Here is a 15,382-nt window from a genome sequence, read left to right as displayed (position 1 = left end):
CTCTTAAAAGATATCTTGTTTCTGTCCAGTTTTTTGGCAATGATGAATAGAGCTCTTATAAGTATTCACTTACAGAGTTTTGCATGGGCATAGTTTTCAAATCAATTGCAAATTCACTGCGAGAAGTATAACCAAAACAAATCACTGCATATATATGTGCCATAAAATATTCATAGCAACATTATTTTTAATAGCCAGGCACTGAAAACAACCCATCAATAAATGGATAAATTATTTTATGTATATTCACACAGGGTAAAACTATATATAGCAATGAAAAAGGTTTAATTACTGCTATACTCCATGACATGGATGAATCTCAGACATACAATATGCATGATGAAGCCTGACCCAAAAGAGTACTGTATGATTCCATTTATAGGAAGCTCAACAAAGCCAAGGTTAATTTTTTTGTGATGAAAGTTGGAGTAGTGGTTGCCTTTGTGGAGAGGATGACCAATAAGGCTTCAGAATGGCTGGTAATGTTTACATCTTGTAATGGCTCATGGGTATTTTCAATTTGTAAACAGTTATTAAAATGTGTACTTAAGATTTGTACATCCTTTTGTCATATTTCAATAAATTTATGAAATAAGATAAAATATATCACTCTTTTTTGCCAGTCTAAATAGTTGCTGAGTTACTAACCCTTTCTAATTTTTCTTTTTGGTAGGATTTCAAATGTTTGTATGTACAATTCCAACATCTGTATCTCCAGTCCTTATGTCTTATTCTATCAGTTGCATAAGTGAAGGCCCACTGGATATTTTCTAATTTCCTAGTATGTAACTTGTTGAAAATCATGTCTTTATTTCCTACCAAAATAATACTCTTTGCTGAGCTTTGTCTTGATTCCCAATGTGTTATAATTCTCTTGGCATATTAGATTTTGAGCCTGGAAGATTTCTAATTCTTGCCACTTGTCATCTCCTTTACTTGGTGTTTTACTTAATCATACTATTCACTACTACAAAAATTTTCTCGGATTCCCTCTTCCCTTCTGTTTCCACAGCTACCACTTGAGTTCAGGCCATTGTTGCCTCATTCCAAGACCCTTCTAGTAACCTGCTAGTTGCTCTCCCTGTCTCCTCTTGTTCCATACCCCACAAATGCAGTTTGTCCCATTTACCCATGATTGAGAACTTTAATTACTGATCTAATGCCTATTATAACTTCTGCTTATAAGCCATGCCCATTCAAGAACTCCAACCACATCTTCCAGGTGCCACCTTTGAGTTCACGATGTGGGAAGATATTCTTTGCACACAAGGTAATCCGTTTGTCATTAACTATACAGTTACTTGTTCCTTCCTTGATCCTGTTGTTCCCTACACGGTATTCCCTCTACACTGTCGCCACAGCCTGCAAAGTAATGATTTGATGGCATCTTTTTTTTTTTTTTAACTTTTTGCTCATTTTGAGGCTTCTATTATTTTTTATCCTCTCAATTCTTTGTATTCATTTTTAAAAAGGTTACTTTGCCTAAATATTGTTGTCCTTAAGGTATTTCAGTATATGTCTATATGCTTTCCCTTAAATTTATTTTACTTACTTTGGGTCTATTTTATGTAAGACACCATGAGTGTTAGGAAAATGCCTTAAAAATATATCATAAAAATAAAATAACAATAAATTAAAAAATAATAAAATGAATAACTGTCTTACTATGCAGGATGATAATAAAACAAATAACTCACTTACTGTGTGAGTGAATTCGATTGCATTTATTATTCTACACGTGCTGTAAGTATTCTCATACTGTTGTTTCTTTCCCTGAGTTGACCTCAGTCATAACTTGCTTCCTATGAATGTGGCTTTGTGTGATTTTTCACCTAGCTCAGACTTTCCTGCTTATTCTTTCATGCCAGATTGGGTTCAGAGATGCTACAGTTCCAGCTTGCATAGATGTTATTGTTGAACCAAGCAACAGATTATTTGCATCCCACTTAGTTTGGATAACTATGTTCTGATGATATTTTCTAAGATCTCCAGCCATGGGTCATGCTTTCTTGGAGTATTCCTACATTTCTATTTGATCATCATTTCATTTTACAGACCTTCCTCATGTATTTTGAGTCATGTAACATATTCCTCATAGATTTTTAAATTTCAGTATCTGGACCATTCTGTGTGTCCATTTCTCTTTCTTTTTTTTTTCCCTCTCGATTCTAATTTTTGACATGCCTGGTATTTTCTGATTGAATGCTAGACATTGCGTGAATGCTCTGGATGATGTTATCTTCCTCCAGAGAGGTGCACCCTAACCTCTGAGAGGTGTTTGGTGTGGAGACAGCTCCCCTTGATTCATTCGGGGACCGAGGTGACTCAGGGCCGGGTTGCAGTCCTTGTTCTACCTCGGATTCACTTCCACTCCTAGTGTGGCCATCTACACAGTTGGAGGTGAAAGTCTCTGATGTTACCAGGGGAAGACCCTTGAATAATCTCCAGTTTTTTACTCCTAAGTACAGTGACACTGCCAAAAACTCTGGTCTGCATTTCAGAGTATTTTCTCTTGGTTTCCTAGCCATCTGCCCTGTAAATGTTAGGAATTTGGGAAATTCCTTGAGGAGAAAACTGCTTGTGTGGAGCCCCCTCCTATGTGCATCAGGGATATTGGTTCCTCAAGTCCTGGCTGCCTAGGCCACCCCCTGCTCTAATTGCCTTGCGTCATCCGCAGTCTCCAAGATTGGGGAATGCCTCAAAGGTGAAAGCAGCTTACGGAGTGTTGACTCATCTCTCTGAGGTTTCTTTCTCTTGCCCCCTTAGGTCCTAGCTGCCTTGGAAGATCTCTAATGCCTTTAAATTGACTTTTTCTTGATGTCTTTTGGGTTTTTCGCTTTTTCTCAGTGCGAGTGAGATCTGCTGCAAGCTACTCCATCACAGGCAGAGATAGCAGTTCTTCTCCCAGGGTTTATTATATTAAGACAGTTTCATTTCTGTTTCTAGCATATCTTGTCTCTTTGGGGTAATTTCCAAGAGAAGAGGGAATAAAGATAATTTTTATTCTGCCATTTAAAACTGGAAGGCCAAGTATGTATTCTTTTCTTTGTTTCTTCCAGTCAATCGATATTTAGGAAACAAGGAGAGTTTAGAATATGTATTGGAAAATTGAACTATCTTCTAAAAGGAGCTCCCAAAGCAGAGGGATCATTAATAATGAGGCAGAGTGAATAGGATCCATGGAGAAGAAATCTGAGCATCTGATATGTGTCAGACTCTGAGCTAGGAATTGTATGTATTTTCTATCTACCATATCTATATACCATGTTTTTACATTAGATATAATTATTTTCCTTCCTCAAATTAAGAAACTGTTGCTTCCAAAATTTAAATTATATACCTAAATTCGTATTATAATGAAGAAAGGATGGAATGAATAAAGAATGTTGGGGTTGTAATATTATTTAATGCTTGAACTTTATTTTAAATATTTATCTTAGAATGAGTATAAAAAGATACTAATTGATCGGAACATCATCCTAACCTTTTCTGATTGCTCACACTTACTGGAAGTGTAATTGTTAAAATGAAAATCAGTTGTCCCTTCAGCTATTGCCTGCTTACCCTAATTTTAGATAAAATACCTAGTCATAAACACATTGATCTAGTTTTATAAAGATGAAAAATTCAAATAACTTAAACATCAAATAATAAAGAAATGATTTAATTATATGATGATTTTTGGAGACTTTGGAAAATGCAGTACTTTTGATAAAATGGTAAGTAAATAAAAATAAGAAACAAATAAAAATTTCATTCACTAATACTGCAACTATGTAATAAAATATTTTTATACACTAATGTGATAATATGTGTATCAATAAAATTTTTAATTAAAAATATTACATTATTTTTATGATTTTAGGAAGTTTCTAGAACTTCAAGTGAAGATAAAGAACATTGTCAAATACTTACCTAATAAATATGCATTTATTAATAGTTGCATAGAGAGAATGTACTTTCGTGAGGATAAGGACTTCATCTCTCTTATTTATTGGTTTGTCCCTAGGTCCTGCAATAGTACCAGATTCAGTAAATATTTGTTGAACGAGTGAATGAATAGCTAAAAGGGTATAAACATGATGGTCTTACTCTTGTGGGTGAAGGCATTCTTCTTCTTTTTTTTTTTTTAAAGATCTTGTTGATTTAAAGGTTGGTTTAATTTTTACCAGTATGATTTATGATACATTTATTTTCTGTATTCTTATTTCTAATAGGGTATATGTATATTTTTTTCAGGCTACTTAATGATACAGAAGTATTATAAAGTCAGTCAGAGGCTTTCCTAACCATGACCTATTCTTTCAGAACCAAGTGGTCAAGGAACTGGAGTCCCGTGTCCAGCAGCTGACTGGGGAAGCAGAGAACAGTAACTTACAGAAACAGAAATTAATTCAAGAAAAACTGGAACTTGAAAGATGTTACCAGATAACATGTAATGAATTACAAGAAGTAAAGGCAAGGTATTGTCTGAAGTCAGATATCTATCAGATGTGGCTGTAAAGTACTGATATTAACTCTCAAAATTATTTACCAAAATTAATCACACCTGTGCATTTAACCTTGGGATGTTTCTAGCATAAATACTGCGATTTGTTAATTTTAAAAGTCTTCTTTAAAAAGCATAACGTTTAAGAACAGTTGATTAAAATGTGGACACTTCCTTGATAGATTGAAAGATAATGCATTTGAATTTGGTTCACTCAAAAATTTCGTTTTAGATATTGATTCTAAATGTACTAGAAGTATATTTTATTCTCTTATTGCTTTTAGGCGCAACACACTGCATAAAGAGAAAGATCATCTTGTAAACGATTATGAACAAAACATGAAACTATTACAAACCAAATATGAGGCTGATATAAGCCTTCTGAAAAAGGAGCATGCTCTTTCAGCTTCTAAGGTACTGTATGCTGGCAGATGTAACCACAAAAAGTAGTTACTTACCTTGCTCAGCGTAGAGCCATAGATAGCCGTGTGGAAGCTAACTATTTGGCGTTTGAAATTAGTCTCTTTTTTGCTTTATTCTTGAAATAATTGAAATTTTAAGAGTTTTTATTGGTATTTAAAATACTGATAATGCTGAATCTCTAATACAGGGCATAATATAAATATTTAATAAACTAAATTCCACTATAAGTTAATCCTTTTAAGTACTGAAAATTTTTAAAATGAGGAAATATATAAGAAAATTCAAGTAGAAATGCTCAGTCGTGTCAATAATGCATTTTGTAGAGTAACTATATACATTATTATTATTATTTTGAAATCTGGGTCATGCTTTAGCTTTCTTATCACATACATACAGGAACGCATAGACACCCTTCTTGGCACCCACACACTTTTGTGTCAGATACTGAAACTTGCCACAAAGCAAATCCTATAGCTACAATTCTAAGGTAGTCAGTTACTTGCTATTTCATGAATTAAGTATTCCAGTAGATTTCCTTTTAAAAGTAAAATTTAGAAGGTTTTCTGTAAGCCCATTATCTGTACATCAGTATTATATTTTTGTAACTTTAAGTATTGTGCAGAATTTAGTTTATATTTTGACTTTAAAAGATTAATTTTTAAAGTTTTTAAAAAAATATTTTTCATTCAGACTTATAGATGATTTTAATTCTGATTAAACCTTCAATCGGGAAAAGTAAATCTATTCAACCAGAAGTTCTAGGATGGTACTGTTTTTCATTATTCTTAAAATTCTTGTAGGCATCTGGTGTGATTAAAGAACTAGAAGAGAACATCTGTCAATTAAAACAGCAGCTCCAGGAATCAGAACTTCAAAGAAAGCAGCAACTAAGGGTGAGTCCTATATTTTTATACAGAGCAGGGGCTAAAACTCTCCTTTCCTTTTCTTGATTATATGTATAAATAAGAGTCAATTAAGAAAAATCCTCAGACATACAAGTAGCCATTTTTTTTCTTTTGTTGCATTGTATCATTTTACATCTTATTTATTTTAACAAAAGTAGATGCTAATGGAGTATAGGGAAAAAAGAACAATAATTTTATTGAATTATCTTTTTTGAATCATTCAAAAAATAAACCTTATTTAAATACATTTTTATTTTAGAATAATTTCCTCCCTTTAAATTACTCTCTACCAGTCTTTAAACTTTCTTTTTCTCCTTCATATCTTCTAGATCTTTCCCTTTCCCTCATGGTCAAGAATCACCAAAGACTGACATATGATATAACTTTAAATGTATTATTTCTCTATTGAGTCAGTTGGTTACTTTTAAGTAATATCCTAATCCTAAGGCCAGAAAAGTTCTCTTCCACTGTAAGTAGACCCTTTAGAGAGTAGGAACGTCTTCAGATAACTAAGGTATTCTGTTCTGCCCTCACACAAAGCTACTCACGTTTCTATTTGTAGTTGAGAAGATTGGACAGGTAGGGCTCTTGTAATAATATGCAGAACTTAAATAAAGTTTGTCATCAGGTAGATCAATTTATTTCCTTAGATTACAAATTGTATTGACTCTAATAGCAACTGTAAGTACAATAAAAGTATTTATTATTCACAGGATCAAGAAAATAAGTTTCAAATGGAGAAAAGTCATTTAAAACGCACCTATGAAAAAAAGGTAATATGTTTTGTATGATACTATGAGACATTTAAAATGGCCAATGAGGCAACTGAGAATGAGGGCTGGTTTTTATTAAGCCATGCATTCTAGCCCCTAAAGAATCATTGATTTCTTAAGTTGATTTCAGCTAGCCAGTGATCAAATTTTGCTTCATTTTTCATATTTATAAACAGCTTCTTTAGTTTGATTATGAATTGTATCAATATAAAAGCACCCCTTCTATATTATATTTAATGAGTGAAGAGTATTATAATAACACTTTGAAATTATATATTTTTTCTACCAGTTTAAAAATATGGTGCAATTGATGGGAGGGGAGCTGTTTGTATTCTGTCAAATCTCATATGTAGTAATGCTCATATTTAACCAAAGAACATAAAACAATTAAAGAATTGTCTACTACTTAAACATTTCTTTAATAATTGTTTCTTGTCATTTGGAACAGTGAATAATTCTGCATATGCTGGCATCCCTGTTATCAGTAATAACTGGGGGTTTATTGACATAATTTAACACCTTTGGCAATAAAATGCAGAGTTCTATAGGTTTGTGACTTTTATACTTCGGTTTGAATTTGTTGTTTGCTATATGACATGAAAAGTAAAAGAATAGTTGAAATAGTAAAGATTTTATTGTTGCTTTTATAATTATTTACTGTTGTAATATTAACCAAATCAATTCATTTGTAAAGTACTCACATAATGGAAAATGAGTAAAACATTAACCTTTCAATAATTAAATACATACAAATTAAAATTAAACAGGTTATATAGCACAACATTCTTTTTTTTTTTTTTTAGATTTGTTTATTTTAGAGAGAGAGAGAGAGAGAGAGCAGGGGAAGGGGCAGAGGGAGAGGGAGAGAGAGTCCCAGGTAGACTCTGCTAAGTGCGGAGCCTGACGCGGGGCTATCTCATGACCTGAACTGAAACCAAGAGTCAGTTGCTTAATCTGCTGAGCCACCCATGCACCCTGTAGCACAACATTCTTAAAACACTTCGTATATCTCATCTTACTTATCTATACAGTCACTCAGCCGATATTCATTAAATGCTTTCTCTGGGCAAGGTATTATACAAGGTACTGGGATGGGGAGAGGGTTAAGGATGAATTAGCATAGTGTCTGCCTTCCAGGAGCTTAATGTCTAGGAAGAATGTTTCTGTCATTTGGAAAAGTGAGTATGTCTACCGACATGTATTGACCTGAATACATACATGCCCTTTAAAATTATAATTTTCTTATTGCTAAAGTTTTTTTGTTTTGTTTTGTTTTGCTGATGTTTTAATACAGTCTCAGTGCAAGATCTTAAATATGCTTCATGTCTACAAAATGCTATCTGAACGAGAGGGAAATATTGTTTTCATTGGAATAAAGACTTTTTTTTTTTTTTTTAGTTTTTACTGTTGAGTCATGCAGCTTCATAAATATTTGACTTACTAGAAGAAGACCATACGTTATCAGAAGCCTTACCCCCACTGTATAAGGCATCCTCTGGGTGTCCTTGTTAGTCCATTGTTCATTCTTTGGACAGATGTCTGGCTTCCTATTCATTAAGGAACACCTTCTTGGCCTCCTGCTCCATTAAACTCTGTGGTCACCCCTCTTCCTGAGATGGTATCTGGGTACCTGTGAGATAGGGAGAGAGTTTGGTAGCAAAGAGAAAGGCATGCACTGACTAATTGTAAAAGAACGTGTTGCTATCCCAAACTTCTGTAAGTCCTACTGAGGACTGTTAGATACAGAGACAGAGCTGGAGAGACCGTCTTTCTTCTACCACTGTCTTATCTTGGCTAGTTAGCCACAAAGGACACTAAGGTTTCTGGATCAGCCCCTCTGCCTGGCAGACACACCTGAGAAACAGAACGTTAGAGCTCAGTTGGTCCCTATCCAGTAGCCTTCCACCCACTCCTGTTCTATTTCGCTTAGGGAGCAGACCTAAATTCTTTCTGTTAGGCGTCCTAACTACAACTTTTCCCTTTCCACAAAGTATCAGTTGGCCTTAGCTTTTTAATAATGTAACTAGTTAAAGTGTGTTAATTGTTTTCAATGTAAATAAGAAGTGTTTAAAATAATAGCAATCTTAAAAAGAAAAATAAGCTCAATTGTTCCCGTTGCATATGTTCTCACATTATTTATACTGGAAGAATGTTGCTCAGCATGTCACTTTTTGTTTTACAATTAATTCCACAATCTCCCCCTTTTACATTGACATCTGTTCTTCTTTCTTTATTAAACCTGCTGTGATCTCAGTCCTTGAAGATTGGATAGCTCGTACCCCCCTCAGGGAATATCCTTTTTGACTGTGCAGAGAGCTGACATAAATCTGACATAGTCCTGCGCTGTGGAAGTCAGTAGCTAAATGGGTTGTATAGGTTTTTTGTTTGTTAGCCAGTGTTACAGGTGTGCACACGCAATAACTCTTGGTGGAAAACTTAGTTCTGAGTATCTGTTCAGGAGGAGGAAATGCCATCTGAGTGACATTATTTCCTCACGCCAATAAGAAAGCAGCATGAGAGATCCTCACTTGTCTTTGAGGTAAGAGAAACAGTTAGCATCAAATGCTGTCCCTAATTTAAGCACACACACATTATCTAATGGTTTTTATTGATCTCTGGTGGCTGTTGCCTGCTCTTAAGATCTTTGAACATCAAACAAATAATAGGTAGTAAAACTAAATGTCATTGTTTGATGAAGTGTCCTAATCTGTTAAATCAGGAAATGGTTAGGCTAAATGATTTTACTAGCAAGGAAACACCTGCCTCCTACAAACCTATTGCTTGTTTTCCAAACAGGCACCAAAGAGTGAAAGATGGTGTTGTTTACCTAAAGAAGTTCGAGAGACAGATGTTAAGCATGTATATTCTAAAATGTGCTAGAACTCAAATACCTGCTTGTAATTTCTCTGATGTAACTGTGTAACAGATGAGATATAAAGTCTGCTGGAGTTCAAAACCATCAAAAATAATATTCCAATGTTTTGCATTCACTTACCATTCTTTTAATTAGGTTAAAATAATTTAAAACACACACCTGAGAGCTTTACACATAATATATTGTGTAGTATTTTCCAACTACTACTGGCATGATTTTCTTTAAGAGGATAATGTGCCTTGAGTGAAGTTTGAAACAATGAAATTGCACAGTGAAAAGACTTACAGAAAGAAGTCCTGCAGCCCAGTGCCCGCATTTCTCCTGTGGGGAAGCTGAGTTGGAGAGGGGGTGGAGTCAGCCGGGCAGCGGGTGTGGTGAGTGGCGGTTCACTGCTCCTTGCCATGCCAGCACAGCTGGCACCCTGTATCTGTGTCCTTATGCAGAGCAGAATCTCTTTCTTATTTATACAAATACTCCTGTCTTGATTACTTAAATTCTTGGGTTGCCAGGGAAAATATAATATTTTACATGTGTTTACATACATTTACATACATTTAGTAAATGTTCAGTAATTGTGCTTATGTCTAGTTTAGTTATTTACAACAGACTCTCATGTTGGGGAATATATGTTGTATCTTCGACTCTTTGGTTTGTATTTTCATTAATTAAGTTATTAAAATTCATTTTTGGTATTAACCATATAGAGTAGGGAAAGGATTACAGGATCAGTTCGGATTATTCTCCACTGCCTTGCATACATTAAAAAGCAAGGGTTGACAGTAGCATTATCTTTATCACTGCAACTATCTGGAATATAGGTTAGAACTAAAAATAAAATCCAAAAAGGCCCGTAACCACACAGTACAAATATATTCAATTAAGGACAAATGGACAAACAATTTTTGTGTGGGTCAGGTATTGTGCTTGGTGTTGGGATATAGAAATAAATGAGAAAGAAACAGCTTCTAGCATTAAGGACCCCTTAGCTCAAATGTCTGTGCATCGACACATGTATGTTTACCTCAGAGGGAAGTCTCTCCTTCTCCCATCAGATAGTCCCATTTCTGCTTCAGAAATGGTTCCAGTGCTTATAGAGGCAATAAATCAGATCAAGATGCTTGCGTTAGCACATTGACCAGCATCAGGAAGTCACAGCTGCAAACCTGACACAGGTTAAGATTGAATAGAGAGTGATAAAAAGCACTTTTACAAGAGCACCAGTTCTTAGCAATTCAGGAGCCATCTTCAGAAAGGGCAGCCAGTGCAACCAGGGGATTTACTGTATTGTGCCATCGCTGTGACTTCAGGTCTTCACAGTGACCTTGAGTTTTCAAGAAAATGTTTAGGTATAGAGTATTCAATCTGAGAAGGTAATGATAATAATTTTTAACATTTGTGGAACATTTATTATGTTCCTAATATTGTTCTAAGAGCTTTCCATGGAATAATTTATTAACTCATCACAATTACATATTTTCCATGGAGTAACTTATTAACCCATCACAATTTTTAAGACATAGTTACTGTTATCCCTGTTTCCTCAGGGGACGCAGCTGAGGCACGGTGTTAAGTAACCGGCCGCGGAGGACGGTAGAAACCCATGCAGTCTGATTTCAGAGCTCACACTCCTAATCACCATGTAACTTCAGATAGATTTTTCTCAAAGATGGGTGATTTTTTTGAAGTTTTAGCTTAAAGAGGTAAACCTCAATTTTGCTTTCATGCAGAGAGTTCTGAGTCCCAGAGAAGGAGAAGCTTAGCAGGAAACAGAGGGGAAATCCCTCGAAGAGCCATGCATCGGAGACACAGTGCCAGTATATAAAATATTACTGAGTGGTCGGTAGCTCCGCCAGCGGCTCCTCCTGAGTTCCCTGTATGGCCTATGGCTTCGGAGTCCCGCAGAAGTGAGCCGTGAGGTGTGGAGAGAAAGCCCTCCTCAGCGGAGATCCCCAGTCCACCATCCTGGGGCCTTCCTGGGACCTGGACTGGCTCTGCAGCCCCGAGAAGGAGGCCGCACTAGCAGGCACGTAATGGAAGCGAGGTTATGCCCCCTGCATTTTTGCTCAAGCACCAAATCCAATCGGGTAATATGCCGTTTACAAACGAGTGGGAGAATAGAGCTGTAATGGGGTCTGTGGCAAAATAGTGCCAAGCAAAGGAAGGAAAGTGTTACACTTTCGGAGACTCCAAGAAAGGAGTGTCTTCTGAAAGGTATTACTTCAAAAGAAAACATCAAAAGAATTAATCCGTAGAGTACCAGAAGGTACAACGTCTAGGAAAGAGAAACATACGTCATAAGGAAAGAAAAGGATGGAGCGAAGGTGGAGGTAATTGTCGTGGGAAGGCTGTGAAGAACCTGAAAACACAGCAGCAGACATACATCCATGTGGGCACGGGGGAAGGTGGCGCTGGTGCCCTGGAGCTCCCCATCTGCGATCTGAGGGACAGACCGTTACCCTGCGGGCTGCAGGCGACAGGCAGAGAACAGATACTAAAGCAGAAAACAGAAAACCGGTAGACCACAAATTGATATTCCTGAAGGGGGCTCAGAATCAATTAACATGAAGGAAAGGTAGGAGAGAACTTTCTTGAAGGTTTGTGTATACAGACTGGGAAGATTCACCCTGTATCAGATAAAAACCAGGAAAGGGATTTGAGGACATTTGATCCTCAGTACAGAGAGTGGTTTATAAGTATCCAGGCTGGGGTGAGAAGGGGCAAAGGTCAGGTCAGTTTGGTCTCCTTGGTTGCAAATCTAAATGTCTTAAGACAGTAGGGTGGCATATGCTCTGTTGATAGGCCAAAATGTTGTGACTCAGTAATCTCATTGACAACTTTAACTTTGTGTGCCAAGGCAACAGCTGACCTTCTTGGATGCGTGAAACCTCAGAGACAGGGCACTGAGATACTCTTTTTGAAAATAAAATTACTAGCTGATGTACCTTCATCTACCTAAGGATAAGCAAAACATCAAATCAAAACAAAAAAACCACTCAAGAATAAAAAAGTAATGCTGGATGCCACAATTAACTAAAATAGAGCTGAAATTAAACGTTTCTTGTGTACATGGTCTAAAATAATGCAGATGTTGGAAAAATTTCTTGAGAGAAGGGATGCGTAGTTAAAAAATGTGAAAACAGCTATCTGGATCAAATAAATCGGATTATTTAAAAGAAAAAATGGCTAGGAGAAGAGGTAAATGTGCTAAGCTGTTATTTAAAAAGATAGGGCATGGAGGGTAGTTTTTCGCTTATTGACTATTAGCGAAGCATAGGTTAAAAATAATTGTGAAGCTGTGCCCAGATGGCTCAGTCGGTTGGGCATCTGCCTCTGGTTCAGATCATGATCCCGGGGTCCTGGGATCGAGCCCCATGTCGGGCTCCTTGCTCAGCAGGAAGTCTGCTTCTCCCTCTCCCCCTGAACCTCCCCCCGTTCATGCTCTCTCTCAAATAAATAAAATTTGAAAAGAAACCAAAGCCAAAACAAACATACGTTTCCAAAATGTCCGCATTGGGTCATCTCTGAGTTTAATTTTGGGCTTTAATTTCTTTGATTCTGCACATCAAAGAGACCAGATCACTGTTGGGATGGTGCTTCTGTTGCTTTATCAATGTTTCTACTCCAATTCAACATGCCTACTATGTGCCAAGCCTGTAATACATGCCAGGGATCCAATGTAAGTAAGACAATGATTTCAGTCTAGGACCTGGTAAAATTTTGGACAATTGACTTTTTTCCCCATGTAAAGTAAAATAAATGTTGTGGCAAAAATTTGCAAGGCAGGTTAGTTGTTCTTTCTCTTTTTAATAAGGTAGGTACTTATGAGGTATTTTAATTTTACCATTTAAGAGATGGGGGAGAGGGGTCCCCTGTCTTTATTTTCCTGAGGGCCTATGCTCGCCACCACCCTGCGTGTTCCTGTTTCCAGTTGTTTTCTCACCTCTTGGTCACATAGTAGCCAGTAGAAGCTTTTTGATATTCTCATGGAATACGAGACTATGAACAAACTCATGGAAGATTTCCTCACTCCTCTCTCTCCTTTCAGTCTACAAACAGAGTTGATTTTATTTATTTATTTTACTAAACCACCAAAGGAGAAAAACACGAGAGAATTATCAGAGGAAAAGGTCAAAGAGTATAAGGTTTTTGAAATGGAGAGGTCTCCATCCAAACTAATATAAATAGCCAAGTACAGGCATTTTGGGCTAGTGCTGTCAGTGTTTGAAAAGGTTTGTGAATGTGTGTGTGCACGTGCACGTGTTTGTGTGTGTTGTTGGTTTTGTGCTTGTCATTCCTCTCCCGTCCCCTGTACCCACCAGTGGTGCCGTCAGCCTCACCTGGGTTGCCCGCAGATGTGCAGCCCCTGTCCTCACCCCACTAAGTGGCTTGCATTTTCTCACCTACCAGCATGGCTCCGTACCCCCTGTTGCCTTGTGTGTAGAAGCATGGCTGCCCTTTTACTCCTCCCTTTCTGTCCAGCTGTACCAAACTCTCCTTTCCCTATAGGTCCACATGATGTCCATGTTGGATGTGCTTATCTGTATTTACACGTGAAGAGTTTTCTGTTAAGAGAAAGTTTTGTTTAGCCCTCATTATTCATGCTCCCTTCCCACCGACTCAAAGGATGCTACATTTAGGAAAGAGATCTTCATCGTGGGGCGACTGCCTCCCAAACTCAGTGGACGGTTATACAAACCATTCCCAATAGTGGAAGAGAGAGCTATTTCATCAAAACCTGTGTATGTTTGCAGAATATAGACACATGATTTTATTCTCCTGAATCTCGTGCGATTCCTTTCCTTTGGCTACTATGTAAGTTCAAAAAAATTCATAAGTGACTGCTCCTTTTGAATTTCTTACACATCAGTTTATTTTACAGGAAATCCACATATAGGTAGACTCAAACAATTACGAACTTTGGCCAGAAAATTGGTATTGGAAGTATAGGATTGAAATGGTTGTGTGGTAAATAATTATGGTTAACCAAGTCTCTATGTTGAAATATCGAAATGTAATTTTACATTAAAAATAGATTTAAGATGACTGTTTCATTGTATTTCTTCTCTGAGTGCTTGTCTTCTGGTAACTTTTACATGTCTTCGTCATGGCAGATTCATGACCTGCAGAGTGAACTTGATAAAGAGAAAGAAGATGCTCAAAAGAAAATCCACAAATTTGAGGAAGCACTCAGGTGAGTAAAATTGTAACATATTTAATTAAAAAATACTCTTATTCTAGACTGTGAGCCACATTAAGCAACTAGAACTAAAACATCATATTTTTCTAAGAGCCTTGCTGTGGTTTAGTTTGAATTGGTTTTCCACCATGAATCTCTATTTTCTGAATGTTATTACTAGCCAGCACATATTTTTTTTCAAAAAGGAAAAATCAGTTCATCTGTTTTTAAGTGATAGGAATGTAAGAAAATAGAACTTAGTGGTTTTAGATGCTTTCTTCCTCTTAAATGAAAACAGATTAAAAAGAAAAAACCAAGATTTAGGTCTTAGGACATTTAGAAATTCCTCTGTAGATTTTTTTGGGGAGAAATTTGGGTAATGAAATGTTCCAGTTATATTTGAAAATGGACTATTACACAGGCATTGTTTGGAAAAGATTTTGTCTCATGATATAACAAATATACACATTAAAGTGTCAGATTTTATTTATCTTCTCCATTCATTTACTAGGTTGATTAGGCCCTACTTATCAGTAGGTTTTATCATTCAGTTTTTAGCTGAAAAACATTGATTTAGTCAGTAAATATTGAGTTTCCACCATGTGTCAGGCAATGTGTAGTCCCTTCCCAGAGGACCTTAGAATCGGTTGGAAAGATTTTCAATAACTTTGGCAATTATGTTACAGAGTGATAAGAACAGGGTACGTGACCCAAAAAAGTGATTTAAGAAGGGAAGCTTAC

General features: G+C 36.4%; 1 protein-coding gene across 7 annotated transcripts in view; it reads left to right on the top strand.

Annotated features, from left to right (window-relative positions):
- CEP112 (centrosomal protein 112) overlaps positions 1–15,382 on the top strand; it is a 418,880-nt gene that overhangs the window by 93,434 nt on the left and 310,064 nt on the right. For all 7 annotated transcript variants that reach the window (XM_057317729.1, XM_057317726.1, XM_057317731.1 and 4 more), the window contains exons 13-17: positions 4,309–4,463; positions 4,774–4,903; positions 5,713–5,805; positions 6,531–6,590; positions 14,577–14,656. In XM_057317729.1, the coding sequence (XP_057173712.1) occupies positions 4,309–4,463; positions 4,774–4,903; positions 5,713–5,805; positions 6,531–6,590; positions 14,577–14,656 (518 nt within the window). The remainder of the gene's footprint in view (positions 1–4,308; positions 4,464–4,773; positions 4,904–5,712; positions 5,806–6,530; positions 6,591–14,576; positions 14,657–15,382) is intronic.

Source organism: Ursus arctos, unplaced genomic scaffold, assembly GCF_023065955.2.
Source record: "Ursus arctos isolate Adak ecotype North America unplaced genomic scaffold, UrsArc2.0 scaffold_24, whole genome shotgun sequence".
NCBI lineage: Eukaryota > Metazoa > Chordata > Mammalia > Carnivora > Ursidae > Ursus > Ursus arctos.
The sequence above is the reverse complement of the archived record's forward strand: the minus strand, read 5'-3'. Positions and strand labels throughout refer to the sequence as shown.